General features: G+C 41.5%; 1 protein-coding gene across 3 annotated transcripts in view; it reads left to right on the top strand.

Moving 5' to 3' along the window:
- CDK5RAP2 (CDK5 regulatory subunit associated protein 2) overlaps window positions 1-13718 on the top strand; it is a 110669-nt gene that overhangs the window by 4855 nt on the left and 92096 nt on the right. For all 3 annotated transcript variants that reach the window (XM_006029711.3, XM_025211238.1, XM_006029709.3), the window contains exons 4-7: window positions 4589-4699; window positions 6942-7018; window positions 8516-8639; window positions 13341-13486. In XM_006029711.3, the coding sequence (XP_006029773.1) occupies window positions 4589-4699; window positions 6942-7018; window positions 8516-8639; window positions 13341-13486 (458 nt within the window). The remainder of the gene's footprint in view (window positions 1-4588; window positions 4700-6941; window positions 7019-8515; window positions 8640-13340; window positions 13487-13718) is intronic.

Genomic DNA, 13718 nt, shown 5'->3' with positions numbered 1-13718 from the left:
AGGCGGCTTTTCTACGAAAGGAGGTTGTGACTTACGATGTTGTGTCTTTTACCATTTAAATTTGTCTTATGTTTTTATTATAGTTCCTTAGCTGCTGTTTGGTTTTGTAGCATTGTTGTGATTGAATGGAGCACTCCGTGCTAAAACCTTATTTCTGCCGTTCAAACTTATTTCAGAGCAGAAGGGTCTCATGCTTGATCTGAAGCCAAAGATGAAATGTTTCTCAGAACCTTAGCAAATGATCCTTTATACTATCTATGTGTATCTTTTGCGCTCTCAGGCCTGAGATATTGCATTGGGTAGAAAAACTGCTTTAAAACATTACTTTTTGGTACGTTAAAGAACTAAAAAGTCTTAAATATGATGCTTGTTAGCCTCAGTGAGGAATATCTGCTTTGTGAAGGTTGGTGAGGTTCAGTAATTTTTTTTTTTTTTTTTTTAAGAAAGTCAGATTGCTTGCTTGTGTGGAAGAAAGGTGCAGGGAAGGAGGAAAATTCTCTTGAGTGCCTCCCAGATTTGTTCCAAGAGTAGGGAAAGAAGGAATGAGTGTGTTCTCCTTGCAGGAAAGGCACGAGAGATGCAGTCTTTCCTCCTCTGTCTGGTCCAGAGCCCCCGTTTTCGAGATCATTATAGATCCCAGGTTCTTTTAGAGCAGTGGTCTCCAACCTTTTAAGGTAGGAGATCACTGTTGTCATTTAAAAGCAACCCAAGATCTACCGTGCATTGCTGCCAGCCCCCCTCCCTGCCCAGCAGATAAGTCTGTGGGGAGGGAAGAGGGGGGCAGATCAAAGTAGAGTGAGAATAAATTATTTGGGGGTGTAGCTCCCCAGCAGATAAGTCCCACCTGGCCGGGGCCCCACTCAACTTACCCCTGCTCCTGCCTCTGCAGTATTGCCCCTCACTTTGGGGGCCTCGATCTAGCCCCTGCCCCTTCCCTCCCCCATGGACTGACGTGCTGGGCTGGGGCATGTGCGTGCATGCACGTGGGCACTTAGCCCCCTGCCCCAGCCTCAGATAGACTCCAACAGGCTCTGAGACTTGCCGGTGGATCGAGATCCACTGGTTGGTAACCACTGTTTTAGAGGCTAGTGCCATCTTTGTCTGGGTCTACAGCTTGGCTCCCAGATGCTCTTTCTCGCGTCCCACCTCCCTGGCTTCTCGACAGCTACAGACTGATTTTGTTTAGACTAGAGTGATTTTTAGCATCACAGCTTTAATCCTAGTTCAGACATGGCTATGGAGGACCTCTGTTACTGCTCTCTTAGAAGAGGTGCTCTGTAAAAAAAAAAAAAAAAAAAAAAAAAAAAAAAAGTTAGTGCAAGAGTGTTTATGTCTTGAAGGAAGTGCAGAGGCGGCAGCCAACACCTGGTTATGCAGGGGGAGATGTGCTCACAAAGATCCGCTCTGCGCAGGCCCAGAGCGTGTGCGGCACCCAAGGAGATTCAGGTGCTGGAGTCTGATGTTTGAATGTGTACAGAAGTAGAAATGTTTGTGCTTTTGTGTCCTGCTTTCTTTGCTGAAGACTTTTTTTAAACCAAGCCTGCTTTTGCAGATGCACCTGGAAATGTGGATGCACAGATGAAAGTTCAGTTAAAGGGTGTATGTGGTTTTTTTGTGTGTGTTGTTTTTTTTTTTTCTTCTTCCAGTGTCCAGCGACATTGCATAAGGAATACTGTTTGACCCATTTAACTGCTGTTTTGCTTTCTTGTAAAATGGCCTCTGCTGGCAAAAGCTGTGCAGTGAAACCACAGCCTGTGCTGACAGATGTCATTTTGCATAAGTTGCTTTATGCAAAAGTGAAACTACTATTAACCTTATCTAGACAAGAGCTGTTTTCTGCAGTGAAATTGTGGTACAGTCTTCCTGCATAGATTATATTTGAATTGTGCACTCAGTCTTGAGAGAGACTTTAGGATTTTTTCCCCCCTTTCTTTTTCTTTCTTTCTTTTTTTTTTTTTCCAGATGTTGAAGTTTGAACATGGATAAAAGTTAAAACTGCAATTTTAAATATAGATGTAGAGAGATGTAAAGTTAAATTACTAAATTGGTGTTAATTAGTTCATTGTTTACAAAGCCATACTTAATTACTCTGAGAAGCTAGATGTCATTTTGGTTTTTTTAAGTCCTCAGTTTAGTATTTTGTTATAGATGTTGCCTGTATTTTGCAAATTGTACGTTAAACGCCTTGACTTGTACTGGGAATGTTGTTGTTGACTTAGCATTGGCCTCACTATATTCCTGTCTGAGTACTTTTGAGAGCCTGAGGAAGGGCACTTGATGCCTGAAAGCTTGTCCACCAGCTCTGCCAACAATACAGTTGGTCCAATAAAAGATATCACAAAAAATCCTTGTCCTAACATGGAACTGATATAGATTTAAAGAATTCAGAATTAGAAAAAATTTCTGTAACACAACTTTGTTTTCTTGCTGTACAGCCTGATAAAAATACAGGCACCCCCCACTTAACGTAGTTTGACTTAGTGCTATTTGTCTATAGCGCTCATTTTACGTTGATACCCGATTCCACTTAGCACTCATCAAATTTCATTATAACACTCGCAGGCATCGTATAACTGGCAGCAGGTTTCACGTAACACTATTCTGCTTAACACTTGGTTTTTCAGGAACAAATTAAGATGCTAAGTGGGGGTTGCCACTATTTATATTGGTTTGGTGACAGTTTGAGCACGAGTGGTATTTCCTGCTTGCAATATTGATGGAGATAACCTTGACTTCTGTGGGCCTTTCATAGGATAATAGAAAACAGGGCTGGAAGGGACCTCATCTTGTCCAATTCCCTGTTCAAGGCAGGATTGTCTCTGTTTAAATCACTTGGATAAGATGAGCAGTATTTGGCCCTTGGGGCTTAATACTGCAGCATCCTTTTCATGTGAGACTGCTGGGACGGCTGCAAATAAATTCACGAATGAGTCGTCATTCTGCATCTTTGGGTCCTAGACCACATCCTGGGTTATACAAAGTTTTGTTCTTTAAGGTAGGTATGGTGATTTACTGATTTAGTTAAACATGTGGAACTTTGTACATGGACATTTTGCATCCAGTTGAGCGCTCCCAATATTTCACCCTAGGTAGCTTACTCCTCACGCTCATTCAGTTTGCCTTGTGCTGTAGCAGAGGGAAGGCTTCCAAAATATGATAAATGAGGGGTATCTATTTCCTCTCCTGCTGGAGATAGGTTTCATGTTCCAACACATTGTGCAAACTTGCTGCCTAAAACTGCAACTCCCTGGTCACTTAGCTTGTCCCTGCTTGTGTTGGTAAGGATGGGGCTACTTGCTTCACAAGGGAAGTTTGATTGGAGGAAGACATTTCATGTTGAGGATGATGGAGTGTCTAAAAATCTTTTACTTGGTTTTCACCAACCAAGCATTTAAAAAAATGTATTGCTAATAATTTCCACCTGCGGTATAATACTGTCTTCCTACAGAAGCCTCTATAAATATTTCATCAGTAGCTCGGTAACATTAGATTTCTCTGGCAGGGGACACTTGTTTTATTTGAATGAATATTTCATGCTGGCTCTGTTAAAAAATTGAGGGAGATTCTTTCTCTTTAAAATAACTGCTGATTTCATTATCTTTTTCCAGCTGGGAAGGTTAAAAGATGCACGTGTTGAAGGACAAATATGCAAGCAGACAGGTTTTTTTGGAGGGGGGGGGTTGGTGCAAATGATGCCATTGTAAAATGTGGGATGGCACAGGCTAACCTTTTTATGGGTATGTGATTCAGGTGACATGCTTTACCAGTGTGGGTCTTTTCCTCCCATGATTCGGGCACACACCCCAAGCTTGTGTCAGCGAAACCTTCATGCCACAACACATTTTTATATATTTTGTTCAAGCTCCATTTTATAGAAGGGAATACCTACTTCAAAAAAAATTAAGTTTAAAAACTCTTGCATCATTTTGTCTCTAATCCTAGGATGCTTTAGTACTTGTTCTGTGAGCTCTTTAGGGCAGATGCTTTTGTCTGCAAAGCGTTATGTTAATAAGATGATGAATTTTAAAAGCTATAACTGTCTTGCTTTTCTTTTTTTAAGGGTTAGTGTCTTCTGGCAAGGTAGGACTTAAAACAATCAACCTTGCACCATGCTGTATCCGTTAGAAGAAAGTCAGGTTCCTAGCTGCCTACTGTAGGTGTTCCAGGCTAGACCAATTTTTTTTTCTTTTTTTCTGAGGTGGGCAGAAAAATGTCTTCACTGTAGGAGAGGGAGAGGAGCTTAAACATTTGGAGTGGTCTCTTTGGGGAATGCGCAGTGAGGAGTAGAGGATTGTAAGCTGTTTGGAGCATTAGAAAGTTGTTGGAATTTTCCTAATGGAGGATGGTTTAGGGCACTAAGTGCTTAATTTTGACTTGAACGTTTCCTTTTACTGATGACCTTTTTAAGTGGGGACTCGTGGGTTTTTTTTGTTGTGTCATAAAACTATAAAGTTTGTTAATTTTGTTATCTTATTTGCCTCTTGTCGTGTGATGAGCAAGAGCAAAAGCAAATGCAGTATCAATTTTCACACTCTTGACTTATTGTAAAACATAGCATAGTGTACTGATCCTTCTTCTTATTTCGCAGCAAATCACTGACCTAAAAAAAGAGAATTTCAACTTGAAGCTTCGGATATATTTTCTAGAGGAGCGGATGCAGCAGAAATTTGATGGTCCCACTGAAGACATCTACAAAATTGTAAGGTTTAAACTTGCTTAAGGGCCTTGTGTAACTTTCCATAATGCCGGGCCGTCAAACTTCCAAGCAGCTGGGGGCCAAATGCCCAGTAGGGGCTCCACGGTGAACCCTGAGCTGTATATCACACAGATGTCCCCCACTCTCCCCTCCTCCCTCCCTGCTGCCCCATGCTACTGGTCCACATACCCATGTACTTCCAGGGTCATCTTCAGTTGCCCTGGTTGTTCTGTGCTGCATTGTTGCAGGGGCAAGTAGCAAAAGCCAGAAGAGGGATGAGGAGCCTGTTGCAGCCAAGTGATGGGGGAGTGGCAGCTGGTTAGGAGCTGGGGGCTGCAACTTAACCCTTTGTGGGTGCCAGTTGGACAGTCCTGCCATAGTTTCTTCTGTCTCCAAGTTCCAAATCTGCTTGATATTCATGCTTTAGTGTTGGAAATTTCAATATAGTCATTTCATTTTATTCCAGTCTAATTATATGTGGTAAGAAAGGGATTAAAACGACCTTTATAAAATGTGAAAGATTAATTTTGATTGAAGTTTTTTCAGTACTAGCTAACAAAGCAAATTACTAGAAGAATAAATTGGAGCTTCCTCCTTCTCCTAATCCTTAATTTAAATTGCATGTTACCGTGATGAGTGGATACTTCTCATTTAGTTGCATCACTGATGGTTGTCATTGCTCATGATATAACCTTCCAGACAGATCAAAGTGGTATTGAAATTTAAAGCCAGGCATACAATGATTACACCTTCTTACTTCTTCTAAAGGCTAGCTACTCTTTCTTCTGCAATCTGGGAATGAGTTTTATCAATATTTGCAATTGTGGGCGAAATTCAGAGATGGCGGTTGTTGCATTTCAAGTGGGTATGAATCTTTGGCAGACACAATTTAAATTATAGCCTGCATAGAAAGGAAGGAGTAAGTTACTTTGATTTAGATGGAACAACTGATCCCTTTCATCAGGGAGATGGACTCAAGCTTTTGCCTCGGCTGCCTTTAACACTATTAGAAAGCTCCCTGGCTGCTGCAACTTGTGTATGTTTGTGTGTTTCTTCTTATTCTACTAATGTTCCTGGGAAGAGCTTATTTAATTCCTGAAATTCTTGTATGGTGTCTCATACGCTGTCTCGTCAGGTTGTTTTTTGTTTTTTTTTTTTGTAATCTGTTGCCTGAAACATTTGCTGTGCCAGTCCATCTGTGGCTCATTGGTTCATTATAAATATGGACCTACCTAATTCATGGAGGCTGCCTCCAAATTTCACAGTCTTGGTGCAACATTGGGCATTGTTTTTTGTGGCAGTATGGTGGGTCCCCCCACACCTCTGACTGGCTGAGTTGTTCCAGAAGTCCTGTCCCTCCCTGGAGATTGACAGATGCACACTCTCCCTGTGCTCCAGGATGCCAAGTCTTCCTGTCCTTTTCTGTGTAGAATTGCGGCCCCCCCTACCCCCTTTGCTTTTTCACGGCCCCCATGCTTTTTTGCAGGGACCAGGATTTTTCACAGAGGACCTACCACATTCACAGTTTTCACGCAAATCATGAATTTGGTAGGTCCTAATTATAAGCATCTAGAGAGATCTCTTTTATTTCTCTCTAGTTGTTAGTTTTGTTTCTTTGCACCAAAGTTGGGAGAATAGAAATAAGAGAGGCTTATACAGAGGCCAGGAAGTCATCAAGGCAGGTAACATGTCAGCACCTGGGGAGGGATTTTCATTATATTGAAGTAAGTGTGTGACCCTAGTGGAATGTCCTGCATATGACTAAGGCATGACTATCCTGAAATTCCCTGTATCAATCTTTTAGCAATTATCTTTTAAAATTAATATGGTGCTGCTGATCAACAATCCCAGACAGCATCTCACCCACTATTTTTTATAGTTGTAAACATTTTCCTGTTCTCATGGTTTTGACAATACTGCCAGTTCATTCTGAAAGCAGGAAGTGGGTTGAAGTGTAACAAAATTAATTGCAAGTGTGGTTGAGAAAATACAGACAATAACTATGTGACATTTGTGGTTGAACATCATGGTTTTCAGAAGCTTTAGAGATGTTGGAGAATTGCAAAATAAGGACTATTTTGAAGGTCAAAAGTCAGAAATTCCCATTTTCATCCTTCTCTAATTGTTTTTTTTTTAATTTGTTAATTGCCTGTAAAAAGAAGAAAAGAGCAGTTAATGTACCGGATTAATTTTGTTGTGCTGGCATCTTGCCTAACTGTCTTCTTGCTGAACTTTTATCTTATAGAACATTGAGCTAAAGGTTGAGGTACAAAGTCTGAAACGTGAACTGCAGGAGAGGGAAAAACTGCTCATCAAAGCCTCGTGAGTATCACTGTAACAATTTGCCATCAACATGAGTTTCTCTGTTGCCTTCTCCATACGATAATCCCAGAGTATTTTACACACGGCATGTCAGGAAATGTCTTTTTTCGTCCCTTTGGGATGAATTCTTAAAAGCATGCGGTAACATTTACTTTTAAGCTAGACAGTGAAGAATAACATAAAACGCAAGTACATGGTTATTTTCAGCTTGATAGAATGTAATCGCTTAAATTGGACCCAGGTTAACATCCCATTTCTTGTATAAAGTTGACGTAGGATCTTAATGGTGCACTTTTTGTCAAGGCACTCTTTTTTTTGCCTTCCAAAAGACAGCACCTGAAATATCACCAACCACACTGCTGGGGCATTAGTTGAATGTTGATTCAGAATGAAGCATGCCGCTTGCTTTATTTAAACAAATGTGTTCACTTTAAAAACAATTCTCAGTTGTTAATAAACCTTGACTTTTTTTTTTTTTTTTTTTAATTTAAAAAAAAATTTTTTTTTAATTCTTAGTTGTGCATGCTACTTCATCTCTGTATGAGGTGTAGAGGATACATACTGTAGATGGACTAGATGGCTTTGAGTGCTAGTCATTGGCTTAAAAGAAGCAGTTAGAAAATGATGGGGTTTATAACCATTCTAGGTTGTCATGTCAGTGACTAAAAGCTGCTACGTGGCCTCTTTGAGTTTAGGTTTCTCTGCAGTTCACCTTAGAAAGCACCAAATTATTACTAATTAGCCCACTTGCCAGCAGCCTTGGAGAGGCCACGGTTCAGATGGGGCCAGGATTGAATTACTCTTAAATGTGGTCTTTCCAGGCAGTTGTCTAAGTCTATTGCTGGATCACTGTAGGGCAGCTTGAGGGGGAAATAATAGGTTAAGTATATCATGGGTAGGAGTGGCTATGTTTCTATAAAATAAATGTTTTAAAAAAATTGACCCTTCTCTCACAAGGCATTGGCAGTTGCTGAAAAGACAATTGGCGAAGTCTCAGGATACATGTACATTCAACTGGCTTATGTCTTTTTTTTGTAGCACTGCTTTCTTTGCAAATTGAAGTTTTCTGGAGACTGTTTTGGAGTTTGAAAAATGTCAGGGGAATACCATGTTGTATAGAATGCTATGTTACAAAAAGTGATAAAGGGCCCTTGCTTATCAATAGTGACAAGGTGCTTGTGTAGCTCTTTTATTGCTTTATGTCAAACAGACTCTACCCAAGTAATGTTATATAATTATGTACAGTCAAATAATTCATACAGTGACATGGATACAGATAACGTATACTTGTTTGCTTACGCAGTCATATTTTAAGTGCATCATAGCGTGCCATAATATCCTGTTACATGTGAATTTAAGTCACTTGTGCAAGAATAGGAAGAATAGCTAGTAAACTTTTTATTCTACATAACTGTAAGGCTCAAGATTAGGAAACAGCACTGTTCGCTATCTTTGTTTTAAATGTCATCTTGGTCTTAACATCTTTATTTTTTTTAGGAAAGCAGTTGAGAGCTTGGCTCAGGGAGGTAATACTGAAGTACAACGTGTAAAAGAAGCGGCTCGGAAGAAGGTGGAGCAAGTGGAAGAAATCCTAACCAGCAGAATCAACCTTTTGGAAGAGGTAAGTTTCCAGTCCTGGAGCATGGTTGAATTCATTACTACTTTTGCCTTGGCATCTTTGTTTTTATCTGGGACGTCTAGGATTATGACCTGCCTAAGTGTTTTTTCCGGAGCTGCTGTTTCAGCGTTAAGGGAGGCAGGGCGGAAAGGTAGTTAGCATGAGAATAGGATAAATGCAATGGAAGGGGAGAGGCATTGTCAATATTATTAAAACTGTAAATGTAGAAGGTGGGCAGATTTCTACCAGATTCTTATTTTTAATAGTTTTTAAGTACATTCAGAACAAGTTGGACTTCTTTAGAGAAAAAGCTTTGAAATAGCACAAGCTTTACAAGCTTTTACTAGTCATGTGTGCTGTTAGGCTGGGGCAGACATTACACACAAACTGGTTTAAGTGTTTAAACCTGTAACAGAACAGACATTCAGTGCACATAAACCAGTTTGAAAATGGCTGAAACCGGTTTGAGATAAATCTGGTTGAATACTGTATCAGACTTAGCTGATTTGGGTCAAACCAGTTTATGCAATGTCTGTCCCAGACCTCTTGCTGGTTTAAGATAAACCAGACTCCCCACCCCTCCCAGCATGCTCTCTGGGCTGGGTGGGGCTTTCTGCTTCACAGCAGAGCTGGCCCTTCCCCTCTGCTCCCTGGCCAGAGCTCTGGCAGAGACTTGCAAGCACAGAATGTCTGCCTGCCTTCTTTCTCTCTGCTAAGCAGGGATTATGCCCCCTACCTCTGCCTTACGCAGACACCTCAGCATTGGCTAGCAGACCACATGCTGGCTATGGTTTGTGCTGTGGGAGACCGCAAAGGTAGACAGGCTTTTTGGAGCTAATCAACAGGTAGCTTAATGTTGCTCCTGGGAGAAGCTGCTTAAGAAGAGTTTGAACTAGTGGAGAGAGGCGTTGTTTTCTTAATGGGTTGATAAACACTGAATTAGGGGTGATAAACATTCCCTGCTGGGCTGCTCAGGAGGCGGGGAACATCGGAGGTCCTGCTGGGGCCTGGACACGCCCCCCTCAGCTTAGCCCTGTGGAAGGGAAGGGAGTGCTGATTTAGCACCCTCCCCCAGGCTTCTAGCCTGAGCCACTGCAGGCCTACACAGGTGTTTTCTGGAGTGAAAAGGGAATGTCTATGCACCTCCAAATCGGTTCAAGCTTTCGAGGTTAGAGTAACCTGCAAAGATTGAATCAATTCCGGGTCAGACTTTTTGAATGTTTGTTCCTAGCCTTAGGGAACTGAAGCCGTGCTGTAATGGTCCATGCCACCCGCCCCATCCCCAAGCCTGCTCACACTGGAGTTGTATATCTTTGTTTACCAGTATGAGTTGGTGATATGGTGATTTTTCCAGTCAATGCTCATTTTCGTGAGGTGACTGGATTATGAGAAGCATTTGTACGCACTTGCTTCTGGGGTTTGGGATTAAAAAGTATTCTTTGGTATTCCACCAATTTGCCTTTTATTGCTATACCTACTTAGTGGTAAAGAGAATCAGCTTATGCTAGACATTGTCTGCAGCAGTATGAGAAGATGTTAAGTTCTGTATAAGTATTTTGAGAAAACTCTGAGCAAGGCTTCCTTGAATAACTTGTTTTCAATGATTGGGATTACCTATGACAAATATTGGTTCCAGAGGTGCTGTTGGTGTGTTAACCAGGGGCATGTACAGTTTCCAATTAATCCATGATAAATCATGGACCATGAATAAATCGGAGACCATGAATAGCAATTCATGGTCTCTCTCTCTCTCTCTCTCTCTCTCTCTCTCTCTCTCTCACGGTTTGAGTGAGAAAGTATGGAGAAGGGAGAGACGTTGAAAGATTTTTCTTTTAAGAAAAGAGGGAGGCAGCAGCACCACCTGGCAAATGAATTGATGTTTAAGTTTTCTTTTGCTGGGAATGTTTGTACCTAGTTTCAGAGATGCATATATTGAAAGTATGCTGGAAGGTTCATTTGGGGTGATTTGTCAGGGGGTGATGGATTTTGGGGGATGGGTGCTATTTGTGTACAGGAAGGGTAATGTAGAACTTTCTTCTGTAGGAAAAAGTACTTGGTGCCAACTGGTATATGTTGCTGATGCACTTGCCAACCCCTACAAGAGATAATTGTTCTTAAGATTTATTGCTGTAATCCTGAGGCTAATGCTCCTTGTCAGGAGGATCAAGCAGCACCCCTAAAGGAGTGAGGTTTTCCAGTGGGAGAAAAATTGCTCTGCCCTTTTCTGTTTTGGTGGAATTTTAACAAGAGGATCATAATTGTCTCTTGGCATTCACTGGAGTTAGTCATTTTAATGCAGGTGAGTGTAGAGAATCTTTACTCTATGCCAAAGGGGTCTATTAGACCTGTGTTTGTCTAGAACTTCATGAAAGAGAAGATAAGCAAATACTGGAATGTGAAGAGTACCTAGTCAATGTTTTCCTACAAATTGAAAAGATTAGTGTTGGCCTTGAGGTTGATTTTCTTAATGTTCATGAACCAGACATACATTATTAATAGGTGTGTTTATGTAGTGCTGTGTATTTATGCAGTTTAGGCATGATGTCTGTCCTGAAGATTTTTTAGTTAATACAGATGCACAAAGATACAGAGCAACTCTTAAGGAATGGCCTGGTGATTACTGTGATAAAGAATTACTTTTAAAAGAGTGTTTTTATTTTATTTTAATTAATTAATTTTTGAAATAGCAGTTTGAAGGAAGGAGAGCTTACTTGGCATATAACAAGGAGGTTATTCCAGGCACGGGGAACAATATTAACAAAGGCGCAAAACTGAAAGGAGTAAGGAGGGTATAGAGAGAGGAAGGGTATGTGGAGTAAGTGCTTTATAATTCATTAGAAAATGTTAAAGCTCAAGATGACGAAGTTCAAGGCACAAGGAAATAAAGAAGACCTGAGTGAGGGGCTACATAGTAGAGGGTGGGTGTAGGGGTGTGAACGCAGCTAAGTTGCATATAAAAAATGCAGTCAACTAAGCTTGGGGATGAGGGGGTGGGAAGAAGTGAGAGAGGATATGATGTGTATACAGTGAAGAATATGCAGGAGACCCCGCACAACAGTACCGCATTTGAGTAGGGAGATGGTTCGTAAAGTGCACACACAGAGTTACAAATGCTGACATGCGGGATACAGTTGTGGGGTAGGGAAGGGTGTGAGATTTCAGAAGTCCTTAGAGTCCATTAGGTGTAGCAGCAGGGGAGCGGTCAGGCAGTCCCCTCTGCATTGCTTCTGGCTGGCAGTCTGGTGGGGTCTGTGTACTGGCGCTGTCTCATGATGTCCCTGGACCAGCAGATGGTGTCGGACATCATGAGGTGGTATATCAGCTTGGTAGCAGTGGGATATTCAGCAGGTGCTTGGGACACTCTTGCTGCTGGGGTCTGAAGTGCTGATCGTCGGGGCACTCGGAGCAGTGACCATAACGTCATATACCCGGCTCCTCAGGACCTCTGCCAGCAGCTGGTACTTCTCTTGCTTCTGTTCGCTGGCCTTAATGAAAGCTTGCCGCCAGTTCTCCAAGGGGATGGTGACATCGATCATCGTGACATGCTGGCTGTCTTCGTTGGTCACAACGACATCCACGCGCAGCTGGCTCTTGTAACCTGGAATGGTGCGGTTGACGGACATGGTCCCTGCTGAGGCCAGGATGATCTAGGCTGGTCGGTCCTGGACAGCATTGTGGCACAGCTGCCACGCTCTGGCGTGGGGCTTGCAGGCGTACAGCACGTGGGCAAGAGTCTCTGCTTCGTAGCCCCAGCGTTGGCACTTCCTGTTGCGGTCCCCGTACCGGACGTCATCATTGAGTGGCAGGCACTTGATCTTAGCCAAAAGGGCTTTATGGTTATGGTCCAAATTCCCAGGAGTAAGGTGCCTGCAAATGGCCTCTCATGACCCAGTCATGAGAGGGTGTGAGCATAGACCTGGAAATTCAGTGTCACCAACTCATAGTGGTAAACCAAGGTCTACTAAATGAGAAGTAATCCAGCATATTTATTAACTATTTTCAATACATTAAAAAAGATGGGTTTTATTTGTGCAGTCTGGACTATGTATGCTCTCCCTGACAGTCTAGGTTGTCAGAAGAATTTGGCCTTAAATTTTGCATTTTGCCTGAATTTTGGTTTGTTGCAGAGGAATCTCAGGCCAATTTATGGTGATAACCCTTTTTTTTTTTTTTTTTTGTGGGAACTAGATGATGTATGATGGGAAGTGTTCTACCTGTTTTCCACTGTAGTTATGAATATTTATTTGTTCTTTTATTGAAATAAAGGTCCCTTTAACCACTGTGACTTTGATTTATACATTTTTTTTCCCTTAAGGTAAAGGTGGTAGGCTAAAGCTGCATTGCCTACTGGTTAAATGTGGGAGTTAGGTCACTTTTCCGTTTCCACGTACTTGCTGCCTCTTGGACAAACCACTTCCGCCTCTCTGTGCTCAACCTTTCTTATTTCTAAGAGACAGATAATGTGCTTGTCCAAGAGTGTGTGAAATTTATATGCCTCCTGAAGGTTAATCCACTGATATTTGTTAAAGCATTTGGAGATCGTTAGTGAAATATTCTAAATACAAAGTATATGAAAGATGCTAAACTTAATTAGGGACTGATAGTGTACAATGCTGGGGAGGAAACATTAGCATGGAAAAGCTTTGTAAACATTTAGTTTTATTGTTCCCACTTGCATCATCTGCATGCCTGTTTTGATTACAGAATCTTAAAGCTGCCCAAGAAGAAGTGGAAAAAGCCTTTGCGATGACGGAGAGGGAGAAAGTTCTAAGAGTGGCTGCCGAGCAAAAACTCTTCTCGGTTTCAAATCCAAAGGATCTGGATGCAGTTGCAGGAAATGAAAAAGACAGGTCAGCTTCTTCCTCATAATGTTTCTGACCCATGGAAATGTGTTCACTGTGAAAAAGTGTGAAGACCAGTCGATTTAAAAATCTATATTTTGTAGCCTTGATCTCTACCTTCAGATACATGAATGTTACTTCATGTCTTTTAAATTAGTTATTGAATAAAATATATAGTAGCTGGTTTTACAAGCTACATGTTTGGTAGCAAAACAGAAGCTTAAATGCATCTGAAAATGGA

This window comes from Alligator sinensis, unplaced genomic scaffold (genome assembly GCF_000455745.1).
Source record: "Alligator sinensis unplaced genomic scaffold, ASM45574v1 scaffold388_1, whole genome shotgun sequence".
NCBI classification, from domain to species: Eukaryota; Metazoa; Chordata; order Crocodylia; family Alligatoridae; genus Alligator; species Alligator sinensis.
The sequence above is the reverse complement of the archived record's forward strand: the minus strand, read 5'-3'. Positions and strand labels throughout refer to the sequence as shown.